Consider the following 18,976-nt stretch of genomic DNA (forward strand, 5'->3'; position numbering starts at 1 on the left):
CCCCCTCACCCTGTGTTACTGTGTATATCCAACTGCTCTGGACTTCCTATCTATATCTATATATCTATATCTATCTATATCTATCTATATCTATCTATATCTATCTATATCTATCTATCTATCTATCTATCTATCTATCTATCTATCTATCTATCTATCTATCTATCTATCTATCTATAGAGAGAGATCAGGCTGCCTAAAACTCACAGAGATATACCAGCCTCTCCCTCCCTAGGCTCTTCATACGTTCCAGCAGTTCATAGATGTTGGGGTAGGTCAACTCAAAGCCCAGCACTGTCCTTACTCTCGCCAGCTTACCCAATGCCACAGTCAGCATGTAAGGGGCAGCTCTCATGCCCTTGGGGTTGGCTCACCCATACCCATGCCATCAGTTCCAGCCCAGACAAGGTACAGGATCCACTCTGCAGTGCTTGAATATCACCATGGTCCCAAGCGGCAATCCAGACCTGGGAGGTCTTCATGGCTTTTAGTGGTAATATGGGCCATGAACATTGACACAGATTCCTACAGTTATTGCCATGGACCCAAATATGGCCCTCCCTAGCATCACAGGCCAGGACTTCGCTAAGGCCTCAGATGGCATCACAGGCTATTCAGATTTGGCTGTTCCTTTCAACCCTCTTATCTCCAGATCCATTTCTCTTCATAGTGCTCATACCTGTCCTCTTTCTCTCCCATCTCTCCACCCCACACTTGCACATTGTAGTGGCTTGTGCTATATGGATGGGCCACACTGCGGACAGGCCACACGGTACACAGGGCCTCTGGCTATCTTCCAACATTTGTCCAACCCCAAAGATTCCAAAGGAAATAAATGCTGGCCAACATTAAACACGACACAGTAAAACTGTAATTCAATACAGAGCTGTCCAGTCTCATGGGTGAACTGCCACTACAACCAACTACAAGATTAGCAAACAGGCCAATGATGAGAAGTAAATACAGCAGGCCATGTCCAGTCAGTTGTGGATCTCCATTCCGCATGGACTGCTCTTCTTTGGGGGCTAGGATCCCACCATGGGAGTCATGACGACTCACACAGTAGTTGGTTTTCTCAAAGGAAAAAGGCACAGGCACACTGGCGCTTGAATTGGTTACTGGCTCTACGGATGGACAGTGTAATTCACCATTTCTCAAGATACAAGAACTGCAACTAACTTCATGTCTCCAGTCCCACCTCACTTCCTAGTGCACAAGTTGCTGGGCTCTCTTCCTCATCCATCTCTCCATCACCTATTTATTTGCTTCTTTCTCTCCCATCACTCCACCACCTACTTGCTTATTCCCCACTGTTTGAACAGAGAGCTGTTTCCCTATATAGGCTTTTCTTCAGTGCTATTTCCACCTATTATACAATGTCTGTTCAAAAACAGCTCCGGGGAAACAACTCTGTCTGTAAAGCAAGTATGAGGACCTAGGACCAAGGAGGCAGACACCAGTGGCTCCCTACTGTTTGCTCTCAGCCATGTTTCCTAGTTTACTGAAAATGCCTTAGGTCCCAGCAAGAAAAATAGATGGTTCCTGAGAAATGACACTAAAAGAAGTCCTCTGACTGCCACATGCACCATCCTCCCTAACACATGCCTGAAGCGGATCCTGGTGCAATGTTACCCACCTATATTCCCAGCATTTGGGGAACTTAAACTGGGGATCAAGAGTTCAAAGCCAATCTGGGCTACATAGAAAGCAGCAAACCAACACGAAATAAAAGCACACACACTCAGGGGGAGAAAGGATTTGAAGCTAAAAGGTAGACTTGTTCTAGGACTTTTAAGCTATTATTCAAATATAATTTCAACTGTGTCTAGCTGTCAATATTTCAGTAAGCTTTCAGTCCTTGTAACCACATATCCTAAACAAAAGATTCCTAGTTTGATGTCATTGCAGTCAAATTTTTGCAAAGATGTACATTTTAAGACCCTATATTATTTTTCATGCAACTTTTAAGAATTTAATGTCTTAGAAATGACATTTCAGAAGTATTTAGATGCAACTTTGTTAAAGACATTAAGTATTTCCCTAAGTATTTTAAAACTTATAAACTTCTTTCCTAAACTTAAATTGATTCTGTTTTTCCTTTGAAAAACATTATTCTTTTTTCTTTCTTTTATTGGATATTTTCTTTATTTACATTTCAAATGTTATTCCTTTTTCATGTCTCCCTTCCATAAACTTCCCATTCCCCCTCCCCTTTCCTCTATGGGGATGCCTTCCCCCTGACTCCTGCCTTCCCGCCCTGGCATTCTCCTACACTAGGGCATCAAACCCCCTCAGATCCAAGGGCCACTTAACATCATCATTTTTAAAGTCTGTGCTTTTACTCAATTAACAGTAAATAGTAGAAGCTCCAAGAATCATTCAATAATGAACTTCCAACTTACACCTCAACTGACCTAGTTCATGCTTATATAGGCCAATATAGTTATGAGTTTTTCCATCACACCTGGATTTTGAATCTTGAACTAACTCTTATTTAATATTTCCTCTTATTCTGTGTATATTTTCCCTGCATATATGTCTATATGCCATGTGCATATGCCTGGTGCCTGTGGAGGTCAGAGGAGGGTGTTAAATGTCCTGGAACTAGTTACAGATGGTTGTGAGCTGCCATGTGAATACTAATAATCAAACCTGTGTCCTATGGAAAGGCAGATAGTGTTAACTGCTAAGCCATCGACTAGTTCCTGAATTAACCCTATTAAATTACACAATCTATTAAAATAGATACTAAGATGAAGAAAGTCACTATGTTACTCTTGCCATTTATTTCTTGTGGCTCTTACCTATGCATGCTTTCAAGGAATGCTGGTCCTACAGAAGCTGAAAATGAGTATTTCTAGGAAATGGAACTTAAGGTAACATATAATGCATTCTGGTTTTTTTATATATATATATATAACTTTATTGATTTTTTTGACTGTTCTTCTCATAAACAGATGGCCACAATTACTGATCTAAAGAGATAGTTACTAATTTGGAATGGTGAGGGATTTCAAAGAACAGAATTAGAAGCCAGGTAACAAGGTAGTCTGGGAAGAGGTATGTAGATGAGCACTTTTCAGAACAAGCACAGAATTTAAAAATACCTGTGTCCATGTAGATTCTAAAAGGGCATCTGCTGTGGAGAAAGCTGTTACTTTATTCTATAGCATGTATGTACAGATGTTTATGTGTATGCAGGCTAGAGGTGGACATGTCCTGCTCCATCCTTTTACAACTTATTTTCTGGAAGTGTTTCTCAGGGAACCCAGAGCTCAGTGTTTCGGCTAGACTGGCTGGCCAGCAAGGCCTATGATCCTGTCTTTCTTCATCCCTCTATTCTATACCATTACCACCCCACCATGCTGGGATTATGAACATGCATCTAGACAGCTATATGTTTACTAGGTATCTAAATTCAGGCCCTCATGCTTTGGTTGAAAGCACTTTACGTGCTGAACCATCTGTCAAGTCCCAGAGAAGGCTCTTAATAATTAAAAAGGCAAAAGTGGACATCCATCAGTCTCTTTCCTATCTTCTACAGTGCTTGTGCAGTGAGACTATAAACATACTGAGTATGGTAGCAAAGAAAGAAAAGATGAGATGGGGCTCAAATTACATCCGAGTATCTAATTTTTCAGAAGTAGGAACAATACCGAGTTCCTAATATGTTAGCATTTCTCAAGGGGACATCTATGGGAGCCACATAATTTATAATGGATCTCTTCAATCATGCAGGAGTCAGGTTATTTGTCCTTACCAGAAACATTCTGAATTCTGCAAGTACTGCTAACAATCATGAGCTTACAGAGTACATTTTCTTACCTGGCACTGTAGATTGTGTTACCTTCAATCAAGAAACTTACTTTTTTGGGCAACATAGGTATAACAATGCTTTCTGTTTTTCCCAGTATTATCAGTGCTTTAATCTAACAACTAATTTATAATATTTTCGTTTGCTTCAAACCAACTCTGAACTTTGCTGAAAATGAGTATTTCTAGGAAATGGAACTTGAGGTAACACACATAATACATTCTAGTTTTTTATACATAACTTTATTGATTTTTTTTTTTACTGTTCTTCTCATAAACAGATGGCCATAATTACTGACCTAAAGAGACAGTTAATAATTTTGAATGGTGAGGGATTTCAAAGAACAGAATTAGAAGCCAGGTAACAAGGTCTGGGAAGAGGTATGTAGATGAGCACGTTTTGTTCATCTTAACGCTTTTACCAGGAGAACACAATCATTTTTATCCCTAGCCACTAAACCAATAGACAGCAAGTGTTATTCTAGTGTCACAAGTGACTAACCCCAATTACTAAGAAGAAATTGGTTTGTGGCACACAATTGTGGCTAGAAGAACTCTTGTGTGCCTTATAGTATATATTTATGTCTAGAACCTCAACAACTAAAACAACAAAAAAGGCAAGACAATTAAGCACATTATATAATAAAGTTCAGCTTCCACTATCAGGTAAAGAACCCAGAGCAGCCAAGCTCTTGCTGAAGGCAAGAATTCTAAAGGATAAAAACTACAACTATAGATTTTCATAGTTTGTACATGTTACCTTCTCTCCCATTCTCTTTAAATACATGGTATTGAAGTGAACATTTTATAAGGTAAACTTTAGCCAATAAAGTATACAGAGACATTATGATGGAATATATAATTGATATAGTTAGAAATGATTAATGGGACTGTGTCCTCTTCATTTGGGTCAGAGTTTAGAACTGTACTTTCTTGAACGATAGTTGTATTAGTCAAAAAGAGTTGTTTTGTTGTTGGATGGAAACTAAAAATGCCATGCCAGTTAATTTTGCATTTACCTCCTTCCTCAACATCAAATGGTCTGACTTTCTGCTTGAAATTGACCCTTCAACAGTCCTACATTGTGATAAAAGTTGTAGATTCTGTCAGTGCTCTCCAGAGGCAGTTTTGTCAGCAGAGGCTACACAAGAAAGGTCTTTGCTCTACAGTTGGCAGGGCGGGGCAGGGCTAGGCAGGGCAAAGTTCCTGACCCTTTTACCAGCTGTGGGCCAGTGGGCATCTGGAAGAAAAGATGAGATGTGGGTATTTTTCCTCTTTGCCCTCACTGTTCTTCTGTTCACACTCTCAGTTCCTGGACAGTATAAACCAACTTTTGGCAAGAGATACTCTAAAGTTCTCTTGCACTGGATTACAAATAATATTTTCTAAAAAAGTCTACATTTCAGTCATGAGGAGGAAAAAAAAAACAGTCCCCTTTTCTGTTTTTGACTTGGGACCTCACCCTCAGCTGGGGTGCAGTCAATTAGTTTCTATTCTAAATAGTACCAAGGCTATTCAACAGTGAGAATCGTTAAGTTCAACTGTCCCAGTAGAGAACCTCACTGTATTTCTGTGAACTGGGATACTACTATCATCCTAGTCTTACACTATGGAGGGTTCATATTCTCCTTGTATCATAATAATTAGAAACAACATTCACACAAGCCAAAAATAATGTGATTATTTTATGACAACTATATTCCTCTTTCCATTAACTCAATAATCCTAATGAGTATCTGATAACTTTTACACACACACAAATAAAGACCTACTACCCATATTCTGTAGTATAAAGTTTAACTAAACAAGTATAATCATGTAGTTAATGTCCAACATAACTTTCTTTAACTTTGTTAAAAAACTCATACATTCCTATGAGTTATTTTAAAAACTAAAACTTCATTGCCTAGATTACAAACTAATGGTCACTTATTGGCTACAAACAGTTTTTACAACAAAATCTGAACTATTTAAAAACCACAGGAGAGTGAGAAAATATTCAAAAGAAAATAATAATCCTAAAATCAACCATAGGCAGCGGTTTCAGAGCTGATAGAGAAAGGAATAGCAGCAAGGCTTAAATAACCAAGAACCAAAAAAATTTCTTTGTAAAAGGTTAACACCCTTTACTCTACTTATGAAGAAGCGCTGATTTCATTTAGCCCATGGCCAATAATACAAAGTTTTAGAATTCAAGATATGACTTTTAAACTGGTATATAAATCAAGATACCCTGTGCCTTGGTATTTAAGTTTAATGAGTTTAACATCACTAAACTAATTTAGCTGTACTCTCATGTCCCACTTTAAAAGTCTTGGGACAATGAAATGATTCAGTGAGTAAAGGTGCTTGCTGCCAAGCCACAGACCTCAGTTCTATCTCCAGAACCCACATGACAGAAGAGAACAAATTCAAGCTGTCCTGATTTCCCAACACATGCACCATGGCACACCATGAGTATAACACACACATACACACACACATGAAAAGACTTGTTAAGAAGGGGTTTAGTGGGAAAGTAACAGAATCAAAATACAAATACGCTGTAAAAGAATACATTTTAAAGGTATATTAAAATACAAAAAATAATTTCGAAGACTGCTAACAACTACTATAAATAGCCAGGAGATGTCTAAGAGAGATTTATTTATGCTAACTTGTTTATTTCCCCAGACCCCGTCTATCAAAGAGCTTCTACTATTATCTATTATACCTACTTCTGAGTAAACTTAGAGAGGTTAAGTAATCTTGCTCTAGAGTATGAGTTCTTACAGACTTTTGAAAGCTTTGAGCAACTGAATTTGCTAATGGCTTGTAACAACATTTACCAAGAGTTATTATCATCTTTGTTTTACAGAAAACTAAAAATAAGTCACATAACTGAGTAAGGTTCAAACACAAATAGGAAAAATTACACCATCAGAAATTTAAGTATTAGATTCCTGCCAAAATGTTCAAATACTCCAACAGAACATATATTTTAAAAATTTATTTTCACTGAGAAAAAATATATACATTAGATCTGAAGAAAAGGACGAAAGACTTACAATATTATTTTTGTCTAGCTAGATGGAGGAGACAATGCAAAAATCCCAGCACTAAGACTGAAGCTGGAGCATAGTTCAAAGATAAATAGTTAAGACCCCATCACAAAACAAAAAACACACAGTATCAATGGAAACTTACCTGCAAGGAGGAAGGACCATAGAATCTTTTACAAGTACAGATCCAGAAAGCAGGATATACCAACATCTGGCAATAGTTTCTGAACTGTTAAAATATATAAAAAAAAAGTAAGCAAATACAAATGTCTACATACGGGCAGATCCAATATGAATACAAAGCATAGAATACATTCTGATAATGCTGTAAATAATTAAAAACTAAGTAACAATCTTGGGGGATCTGCATGCTTCCTTACCTTATGTTTGACATACAGCATGCTCACAAGGGGTGGGGGATAATTCTCAACACACAGAGAGAAGGGGAAAAAATCCCTTCAAATCACCAGTAAACAGGAAACATGAGAACACTAAAAAAAAACTTTTAGAAAATTCTTTTTTTATTTATTCGATATAATTTATTTACATTTCAAATGATTTCCCCTTTTCTAGCCCCCCCCCCACTACCCGAAAGTCCCGTAAGCCCCCTTCTCTTCCCCTGTCCTCCCTCCCACCCCTTCCCAGTTCCCCATTCTGGTTTTGTCGAATACTGTTTCACTGAGTCTTTTCCAGAACCAGGGACCACTCCTGCTTTCTTCTTGTATCTCATTTGATGTGTGGATTATGTTTTGGGTATTCCAGTTTTCTAGGTTAATAACCACTTATTAGTGAGTGCATACCATGATTCACCTTTTGAGTCTGGGTTGCCTCACTTAGTATGATGTTCTCTAGCTCCATCCATTTGCCTAAGAATTTCATGAATTCATTGTTTCTAATGGCTGAATAGTACTCCATTGTGTAGATATACCACATTTTTTGCATCCACTCTTCTGTTGAGGGATACCTGGGTTCTTTCCAGCATCTGGCAATTATAAATAGGGCTGCTATGAACATAGTAGAGCATGTATCCTTATTACATGGTGGGGAATCCTCTGGATATATGCCCAGGAGTGGTATAGCAGGATCTTCTGGAAGTGAGGTGCCCAGTTTTCGGAGGAACCGCCAGACTGCTTTCCAGAGTGGTTGTACCAATTTGCAACCCCACCAGCAGTGGAGGAGTGTTCCTCTTTCTCCACACCCTCTCCAACACCTGCTGTCTCCTGAATTTTTAATCTTAGCCATTCTGACTGGTGTAAGATGAAATCTTAGGGTTGTTTTGATTTGCATTTCCCTAATGACTAATGAAGTTGAGCATTTTTTAAGATGCTTCTCCGCCATCCGAAGTTCTTCAGGTGAGAATTGTTTAACTCTGTACCCCATTTTTTAATAGGGTTGTTCGGTTTTCTGGAGTCTAACTTCTTGAGTTCTTTATATATATTGGATATTAGCCCTCTATCTGATGTAGGATTGGTGAAGATCTTTTCCCAATTTGTTGGTTGCCGATCTGTCCTCTTGACGGTGTCCTTTGCCTTACAGAAACTCTGTAACCTTATGAGGTCCCATTTGTCAATTCTTGCTCTTAGAGCATACGCTATTGGTGTTCTGTTCAGAAACTTTCTCCCTGTACCGATGTCCTCAAGGGTCTTCCCCAGTTTCTTTTCTATTAGCTTCAGAGTGTCTGGCTTTATGTGGAGGTCCTTGATCCATTTGGATTTGAGCTTAGTACAAGGAGACAAGGATGAATCAATTCGCATTCTTCTGCATGCTGACCTCCAGTTGAACCAGCACCATTTGTTGAAAAGGCTATCTTTTTTCCATTGGATGTTTTCAGCCTCTTTGTCGAGGATCAAGTGGCCATAGGTGTGTGGGTTCATTTCTGGATCTTCAATCCTGTTCCATTGATCTTCCTGCCTGTCACTGTACCAATACCATGCAGTTTTTAACACTATTGCTCTGTAGTATTGCTTGAGGTCAGGGATACTGATTCCCCCAGATTTTCTTTTGTTGCTGAGAATAGTTTTAGCTATCCTGGGTTTTTTGTTGTTCCAGATGAATTTGATAATTGCTCTTTCTAACTCTGTGAAGAATTGAGTTGGGATTTTGATGGGTATTGCATTGAATCTGTATATTGCTTTTGGCAAAATGGCCATTTTAACTATATTGATTCTACCGATCCGTGAGCATGGGAGGTTTTCCCATTTTTTGAGGTCTTCTTCCATTTCCTTCTTCAGAGTCTTGAAGTTCTTGTCATACAGATCTTTCACATGTTTGGTAAGAGTCACCCCAAGATACTTTATACTGTTTGTGTCTATTGTGAAGGGGGTCATTTCCCAAATTTCTTTCTCAGCCTGCTTATCCTTTGAGTATATATAGGAAGGCCACTGATTTGCTTGAGTTGATTTTATAACCTGCCACTTTGCTGAAGTTGTTTATCAGCTGTAGGAGCTCTCTAGTGGAGTTTTTTGGGTCACTTAGGTAGACTATCATGTCGTCTGCAAATAATGATAGTTTGACTTCCTCCTTTCCAATTTGTATCCCTTTGACCTCCTTATGTTGTCGAATTGCCCGAGCTAGTACCTCAAATTAGCCCAACTTAAAGGTTGTTGAAAATTGTGTCTAATCATTGTTTAATGACACTGAAAATCAAAATCAGCTCTTCTTTAAAATAGAGTACTATATTGCAAAGGGCAAAAAGAAATTCTACCCTGCCGGGTGGTGGTGGAAACACACACCTGTAATCTCAGCACTCTGGGAGGCAGAGGCAGAGGATTTCTGAGTTCGAGGCCAGCATGGTCTACAGAGTGAGTTCCAGGACAACCAGGACTATATAGAGAAACCCTGTGTTGAAAAAAATCAAAAAAGAGAAAAAAGAAAAAAAGAAATCCTACCCTGCAGCTCCACAATTCCTACCTCTATATAGCACAATTTTAGGAGTTCACTGTTCTTATTGTTCATCTATTTTCTAATTGTGCTCTTGTCTATGTATGATTGTCAAACATATAATCAGAAAAGAGATACTAACATACATTTACTTACATGTAGGATAGCAAAGTACAGCACATATATACATCATAAAAATATAAATAGTTATGGAAGATAGGACAGAAAACACCCAGCATTAGGAGACAGAATTAAGGGTGAAGAGTAAGACCAACACTGCTATAATTAAACTGTAGGCCCAGGTGAAAAGAGCTAGTCTACAGTATGCAAAATTAGCAGTTGCTAAGAATGTGAGAAAGTAAAAGAAGGAATACTGTCCCCAGGGAATAGTTATCAAACAACCCACGGTTTTAAACTTGGTTATTTAGAAAAAGTCCACTGAAAATTAGAAAATATATTCTCACATAAAAATATGCCTTTCCACAAAGATTTAAGGAAGACTGAAAATATCAGGTGTTCAGAGCATTTACTTATGGCAAACAAAATACTACCACTATAGACAAAGCCTGTTTACATACAAGTAGTTAAATCTACAGACAACTTAAAATTTCATATTATGTCACAGTCTAAACTTTAAGTCTGGTAGAGCTTGATTAATATTCCAATTTCAAGCCACTAAAGGGGCGGGGGGCTTAGCTCAGTGATAAGAGTTGTTTTGCAGCCTAAAGTTCCATTTCTGGCATTCCAGAGTTTGTGAGGGTGTGAGAGCGTATATGTGTGAGAGAAAAGGAGAAATAAGGATATTCTTTTTTTTTTTTTATACAATTCAACAGCATTTACCAAACGCTCTAGTATGTTTAGATCTCTGTATTTACCACTCATTTTCTAGGAATTGTCAAAATGTTATAATTGTCAGTAAAAATTTAAAATACAGCCGGGCAGTGGTGGCACACGCCTGTAATCCCAGCACTCTGGGAGGCAGAGGCAGGTGGATTTCTGAGTTCGAGGCCAGCATGGTCTACAGAGTGAGTTCTAGGACAGCCAGGGCTATACAGAGAAACCCTGTCTCGATAAAACCAAAATCAAAAAAAAAAAAAAAAATTTAAAATACTGCAGACACTCATTAGCTCTCCTGAACCTTAACAACTAAGCACAGGATAAAAACACTTGAGTCTTCTGAACTCCAGTCAGACATCTAAAGATATCTTTTATTCTCAGTGTGTTCTCTTGGGCTTGCCTTGGATTCTGACTACTTTATAGACATTTTAAAATAGTAGATGGCTGATCTCACATATTTCTCCTGCCTCTGGGCCTAGAGATGGCTCATTGTCCTCTCCTTATACCTCCTATCAATATCAAACTGTTCTTTTCATTAAAAATCCCCAGCTATAAATTTTAGAACATCAGATCATATCAGTTAGTGTCCTGTGATATAATCAGTTTCTAGACACTAAAGGTTAATTCTCCCATTTCTTGTAGAATTCTTGGCTGATACAAATCTTTTCTAAAATTGATATCATGGGGTTTTATGCTGTTATACTGACATTGATATTTACTCTTCTCAACTTCTTGATTTACATTTTTGGAGACAGTATCTTACTTGGTAGGCCTTGTTAGCATTCCTTCTAGGCTCCACCCCAGTTACCTGGCAACAGTCAGGTGTGCCTAACTCATAGATAAAAGGGGCTGCTTGCTCCTTCCTCTCTCTCTCTTACTCTCTCTGCCTTTCTCACCCTGACCCTATTCTCCCCCTACATCCTCCTTTGTTTCCGGCAGGGCTCTTCTCTTCTCTTCTTTGTCTCTACTCCCTTCCCAACTCCCTTTCTCATGCCCTTAATAAACTCTATTCTATAATAACCTGTCATATAGCTGGTAACTCAGGGGGGAGGGGTGCCTCAGCATGAGCCACAGAGGCACCCCCTTCCATTTCACCATACTATGCGTCTATAAAATATATCCTTGGCTTTTTCTTTTTAATAAAACATAAGAGGTCTAACCTGGACCTTTCTATGTAGATCAGACTGGTCTCAAATTTATGGCAATCTTTCATCCTCAGCCTCCCACTGGTGAGATTCTTCATGTGAGCCCACCATGCCCAGACTGTTAGAAATCTTATCTTCTATTTTGCTTTAAATGCGTTTCCATGTCATTTATGGAATATTTGCTTCAGCACAAGCAATCAATCAGTAATCTAGGTTCAAGATTCCAATCAATGTCACTACCTCTCTTCTTTGTAAATGTTTGTTACCTATACTCTTATCATCTGTCTAGTCCATAATGATCGTACTCATTTTCTCTCTCTCTCTTCTGTATCCTTCCTTTTCTACAAATCCCTGAATTCTCCTTATTCGTTTTATTTTTCGTGATCTGCAGCTTCCTCAACCCCGAAAAATTGAGGCAACCAAAAGAAAACTTCCACTAATGACATAATGCAGCTTTAGTCACATCAAGGTGACTGCATTCTGCCTATAAAAATGCAAGAACAAACAATGCACATTTCTGAGCACCCAGAGAAAGGCAAGCAGGGCTTCTACTCTTCACATAGCATTTGGCATTCAGTTGAAGATTACTAAGACTGATGAGAACAACAACAAAATAATCAAAAAACAATAGGAAACAACAAACAACCCTATTATATTTAGTAAGCTCAAAGCTAACCAACCAAAAAAGACAACGTAAAACTTATTTAAGCACTGAAATTTATGAAAAATGTATTAAAACCTAGAACTGAAAAATTAAAACACACACATTCCAGGAAGTTAAACACTGAAGTTTTATTTAGGACTAGAAAGAGTAGAAAACATGAATTTATAAACAACAAAGTCAGTAGAAAATAACATAAAAAGGGAAAATAGTTTAAAGATGAGAGACAAAAATGAATAAAAGTAGGAAAGAAAATCAGTTGAAGAAGCCAATCATAAAAACATAGTGGCTAAGGATGTTTTTAAAATTTATTGAAAAAGTTTTATAAATCCTTAACAGAAAAATCTAAAGGGGGGGGGGGAGAATCACATTTAAGGACACTAGACACTTGTTGGAAAGCAAGAAGGAAAAATATTCAGAAGTCATCTGGAAAATAATGTCACTCATAAAACAATAACAATAACTGATTCTTTAACATAACTGTCTAGAGCATGATAAATCAACATCTAAAAAACATCAGAGAAAAAAAGACTACCCACATTTCAAAAATAACAAAACCTGCCAGTTTGGAAGTATATATGCAGCAAAAAGTCCTTCCTGTAAAAACAAAGCAAAACATAGCACTGCTGTAAAGAATTAAAGGCCACATATGTATATATGGAAGAATATATACATATGTGCATGCTGAAAGATGGTGTTTCTAAGCCATCAATTCTCTCTGCACTGATTTAGATTTAGTGCTCTCTTAACACAAAGGCCAAACTGTCCAGCGGGTTTTTATGAATGTGGAAACTGATGGGTTGATTTTCCAATGTATACAGAAAAGCAAAAACAATAGTAATACCTACTGGGTCATTTAGGTATCACAAAAACAATTATAAAATTGTCAACTATAAAACAAAAAACAATTAATTTTAGATGTAACAAGATTGGAATGTTCCTAAATTTTCTGAAAGAAAGTAGTGGTTTCATCAGTATGACATTTATTAATATTTTCCAAATAACACACAAAATGCTACAAAAAATCACATGTAGGAAAATAACTCATTAAAAGCACTTTAGCTATGTGCAATCCTAGCACTCTGGAGGTAGAGGCAGGTGGATTTCTGTGAGGTTAGCCTGGTACTGTATAGAGTTCCAGGACAGCCAGGGCTACAGAACAAACCCTGTTTCAAAAGCAAAACAACAATAACAACAACAACAAAAATACTTTAATCCCAGCACTCAGGAAGCAGAGACTGGCAATTGATGTAAATTTGAGGCCAACCTAATCTATATATACAGAGTTCTAAGCTAGCCAGTGATACATAGCGATACCATGCCTCCCCCCACAACACACACACACACACACACACCCCAAAACAAAAACCAAACCAAAGTTAATTTTCAATTAAATAAAGTATCCAAATTTCACCAACAAAGTCTCAGATCATAGTGTTCTAAGAAAGTTATAAAATAAACATTTGATTTAACACCAAAGAAAAATACATAAATTTTAAGATGCTGCTAAATTATTTTAAGATGATCATTAACCTTTTCTCTATATCAAGTCATTTTCTTCACTAAAGGTCAGACACATAGTAGACTGAATAAAAATCTACATAATGTCAGCCATTTTGTACCTAATGTATAAAAATTATACTTTTGTTTTGTAATTGTTATAATATATATAGCTAAATCATATAGAATGAATTTATTTTAAAAATAGGATTAAGTCAAGGAAAAAAGTTTAATTACAATTTATAACAATAACTAAATCTTTTACATCATGGGCTTAACACATTTCTTGGGAAGCAAAATACTGGATGTTTTAACTAAAAACAATACAATTTTTACATTCTTAAAGCAGACATAGGTAGTTGTAAATTTGTTTTTTGAGACAAGGTTTCTCCAGGTAGCTCTGGCTGACTTCCTGGACTCTTTTTTGTAGACCAGGCTGGCTTCAGAAATCCACCTGCCTCTGCCTCTGCCTCCTGAGTGCTGGCATTAAAGGCATTCACCACTATGCCTGGCTTATAATCCTTTTAAGAGCAGATAAAAAAGAATTAATCATTGCTGGGGAAATGGTTCAGGGGTTTAAGAGTGCATATTGTTCTTCCAGAGGATCTATGTTGAGCAGCTCATAACCACCTATAAATTCAGTTCCAGGAGATCTAATAACCCCTTATCTTCCAAATATATATTCTTGTAAAGATGTGGAAAAGACAAAAATCATAATGAGAAAAGTATCTGCAGCAAGCATATCCTCCAAGGATTTGATAATCCATACAGAATTCCCCAAATAAGGCACTATAATAGAAAAATGATTAGAAACTCTAAGATTTCATTAGAAACTAGTCAAGTAAGTTGAAAACATGAAAACCATTCATCATTATTAGTAAACAGGATACAAATCATGGATAGATAATGACTGGATGGGCAGAATGCCTAAAACTGAAGCAAGAACACAAAACAGGCTGCAAAGGCTGTTAAAGATGAGTTAACAAGGCTGGCTCTTGCCTTTGGTCCCATCACTGGGGAGGCTGAGGTAGATGGATCTCTATGAGTTTAGAGCCAACCTGGTCTAACTCTAACCCAGTCTTGGAAAAACAAAAAAGATGGGTACAAGGACTTAGCTCAAGGTCATGGATATAGGCACAACTATAGTAGAAAGCTGGCTGACACCCATAAAATTGCAAAACTTTAGAAACTCCATTTAGCAACTTCAAAATGTGCAAAATTCTAGTAATTTTATTTCTACAAAGATGTCTAAGTGGAATTAATAAGTAAGGTACAAATTCCCACAGGAAGCTTATCTTTCACTTCACAACAGTAAAAATCTGAAGTAACCCCAATATACAGTAGAACAGATAAACCAATATAGACTCTAATTACATCAGTGAAAGAGAACTGTTGAGGCCTGTCTCCCTACCATAGCTGTGGCCATTTTGTTCCATGTCCGGCAGCTATTTCATATTGTTGCTGTAACATGTCTGCCAGTCAGGGACACAGAAAAACAACTCAGTTCAGGGTCATGCTGACCACATACTCTATTTGTGTTCTGTATGTCAAGAAGTTTGTTAATCTTAAGATATTCTATAACTATAAGCTTCATGTTAGGACCCATCAAATTAAAGGTGAATATTTACTGTTCTGTAAAAATGGCTAGAGTCAGGACCGACCACTGGGCAGCACTTCCAGCACCTGCATATGAGCTCACTGTGTTTTTTGCAGTTTTAGCCTTTTTAAGCTGGCCCTGAGAAATATTCAGCACACAGCTTTCAGCTCTTGAGCCTGAGCTGTTGCCCTGGTTAAACAGTCTCAAACAACCCTAAGATTTCATCTTACACCAGTCAGAATGGCTAAGATTAAAAATTCAGGAGACAGCAGGTGTTGGAGAGGATGTGGAGAAAGAGGAACACTCCTCCACTGCTGGTGGGGTTGCAAGTTGGTACAACCACTCTGGAAATCAGTCTGGCGGTTCCTCCGAAAACTGGGTACCTCACTTCCAGAAGATCCTGCTATACCACTCCTGGGCATATATCCAGAGGATTCCCCACCATGTAATAAGGATACATGCTCTACTATGTTCATAGCAGCCCTATTTATAATTGCCAGATGCTGGAAAGAACCCAGGTATCCCTCAACAGAAGAGTGGATGCAAAAAAATGTGGTATATCTACACAATGGAGTACTATTCAGCCATTAGAAACAATGAATTCATGAAATTCTTAGGCAAATGGATGGAGCTAGAGAACATCATACTAAGTGAGGTAACCCGGACTCAAAAGGTGAATCATGGTATGCACTCACTAATAAGTGGTTATTAACCTAGAAAACTGGAATACCCAAAACATAATCCACATATCAAATGAGATACAAGAAGAAAGGAGGAGTGGCCCCTGGTTCTGGAAAGACTCAGTGAAGCAGTATTCGGCAAAACCAGAACGGGGAAGTGGGAAGGGGTGGGAGGGAGGACAGGGGAAGAGAAGGGGGCTTACGGGACTTTCGGGGAGTGGGGGGCTAGAAAAGGGGAAATAATTTGAAATGTAAATAAATTATATCGAATTAAAAAAAAAAGAGAAACTTCAAAAAAAAAAAAAAAAAAAAACAGTCTCTAGGTAAGTGTTCAATAAAATCATTCCAACTCCTAAACTCCAAGATGGAACATTAAAGAATCCTGGACTGACAACTGCTAACATAAAATTAAATGTTTTACTAAGTTTAGAAATATATGTAATGCAATAACATTTTTTATAAAAGCAATAGATAATATTTTGGTTTAAAGTATTCTGCCTTTCTTTCACTTTTTAACAACTTGATCAAAAGATTCTATCAGTAAGAGATTGGAAAAGAGGTAAATTAGCCGGGCAGAGGTGGCGCATGCCTTTAATCCCAGCACTTGGGAGGAAGAGGCAGGTGGATTTCTGAGTTCAAGGCCAGCCTGGGCTACAGAGTGAGTTCCAGGACTGCCAGGGCTATACAGAGAAACCCTGTCTCGAAAAACCAAGAAATACATTAAAAATAAAAAAATAAAAAATAATTAAAAAAATAAAAAAGAGGTAAATTAATTGATAACAATAAAGTCTCAACTGTAATTACCATTCCAAAACAGTGCTGAGTAGAGCTTACTAAAAAGGAAAGCCAGTCTGTTTAGCAACAGTGGTCACAGTTGCATACATTTCTAACATTGAATGCACTAGACTGTTTGCTCTCTGTTGTATTACATTTCAGTTTATGATTACCAAATCAACTTTAACGTGAAAAGTCCAGATTTAAATATAAGTCACTAATCTGAGCTAATCTTAAAAATACTTACCAAAAAAGCATTTGATTGCCACTGTATCTCTCATAGCGTGCTCTTGTAGACATTAACCTAATAAAAAGGGTAAAAAGATAAGGCTTTAGCTTACTTTTTGTTAAGTGTCAGTTATATCAATAGAAAAATGATCAGACATAAAACTAAACTTTTACTAAGCTTGGAAATATAATGCAATAACATATTTTATAAAGGCAATAGGTAATATTTTGGTTTAAAGCATTTTGCCTTTCCTTCACAAACCAGTCATAGTGGCCTGTGCCTGTGACTGAGGCCTATGACAGAGACAGGTGCCTTGCGGCTAAAGCAGTCATGTGAAGCTTCAGGCTCATCAGAGCAATACAGTGAGATTTTGCATACAAAAATCAAGCAAAGTAAAACAAAACAGCAAAACCAATCAAAACCACAATGATATCATGGAATTAAAATTCTTATGTACATTAAAAACTTGTTAATTCACACCAAATATTATATCATGATAAAATATACATTTGAATAGCTCATTCCCCCATCTTGTGAGGAACAGTTACTGGTAACAGTGCATACACACAAAACAAATCTGTGAAGTACATAAATTTGTTGCAATTTAAAAGACTCTTTAAAAATAAAATACATTTTGATGACTGTTCTAATTTTTAGTTTTCATTTTTCCTGATATAGTCACAAACACTAACACCCAAGTTACTTTATACAGAAAACAGAATGTAACAGAAAATAAATTATATTTTAACAACTGGGTTCATCATCAGAACCTTGAACACTGAGGAAAAGCAATGAGCTAATTAGTCATGGAAAGAAAGCAGGTTGAACGAAAATATACAAAATCACAATAACTAATGCTTCATAGCATTCTAAAGTGTCTACAAAATAATCATATGATCTCAGATACACAGGTCTGACTTTTCTTTTTCTTTTTGGTTTTTTCAAGTCAGGGTTTCTCTGATTTCTGGAACTCACTTTGTAGACCAGGCTGGCCCTCAACTCAGATTCACCTGCCTCTGCCTCTCAAGTACTGGGATCAAAGGTGTGCACCACCACTGCCAGGCAAGGTCTGACTTAAAGAAGAAGCAGAGGTTTACAAAGTATATGGATCTTGGCTGCAGAAACTCATGCCATGTTAACATATTGTACCCATCTTAAGCATCTGGCACAACTAGTAAGAATCTTCAAAAAGGAAATAGAGTTTTGAGTTCTGTGATGGTTAGTATATGTCAACTTAATACAGACCTAGAAATAATCTGGAAGAAGAAAGCTAACTGAGGAATTGCTTCTATCAGATTGGACTGTGCACAAGTCTATGAAGCATTTTTTCGATTTAATAATAGACGTGGAAAGGTCCATGTCACTGTGGTCACTACTATCTGTATGGAGGTGACCCCAAGTTGTATAAAAAAGCAACTTGAACAAGCCACAGGGAACAAGCAAGTAAGCAGTGTTCCTCCATGACTTCTGCTTCAGTTCCTGCCTCAGATTCCTGCTGTGACTTCCCTCAGTGATAGACTGTAATGGGAACTTGTAAGCCAAATAAACCCTTTCCTTCCCAAGTTGCCTCTTGTTATGGTCTTTATCACAGAAACAGAAAGAAAACTAGGGCAACTCCACTATCTGGCACATATTGAGAACATAGTTCATTGTTTTAGTTAGTATCATTTAAATTAAAAGCACTGTAACAAAGACAAAGTTATCATCCCATTTTATTAAGACGAAACTGCAGCAGATATGATGTTTAGAAAAATTGGAATAAGAAACAGAAATTTCTATGCCTAGCCTTACAAAAATTCCGAAGTTATCTGGCTCCCTT

At 37.4% G+C, this 18,976-nt stretch overlaps 1 protein-coding gene across 5 annotated transcripts in view; it reads right to left on the reverse strand.

Annotated features, from left to right (window-relative positions):
• Rapgef6 (Rap guanine nucleotide exchange factor 6) overlaps positions 1–18,976 on the reverse strand; it is a 183,335-nt gene that overhangs the window by 138,884 nt on the left and 25,475 nt on the right. For 4 of the 5 annotated variants that reach the window (XM_052195332.1, XM_052195333.1, XM_052195331.1 and 1 more), the window contains exons 3-4: positions 17,176–17,232; positions 7,000–7,083 (exon numbers count right to left, since the gene is read on the reverse strand). In XM_052195332.1, the coding sequence (XP_052051292.1) occupies positions 7,000–7,083; positions 17,176–17,232 (141 nt within the window). Of the gene's footprint in view, positions 1–4,832; positions 5,016–6,999; positions 7,084–17,175; positions 17,233–18,976 lie in introns of those variants that run through there. The other variant, XM_052195334.1, reaches the window with a different exon arrangement.

This window comes from Apodemus sylvaticus, chromosome 10 (genome assembly GCF_947179515.1).
Source record: "Apodemus sylvaticus chromosome 10, mApoSyl1.1, whole genome shotgun sequence".
NCBI classification, from domain to species: domain Eukaryota; kingdom Metazoa; phylum Chordata; class Mammalia; order Rodentia; family Muridae; genus Apodemus; species Apodemus sylvaticus.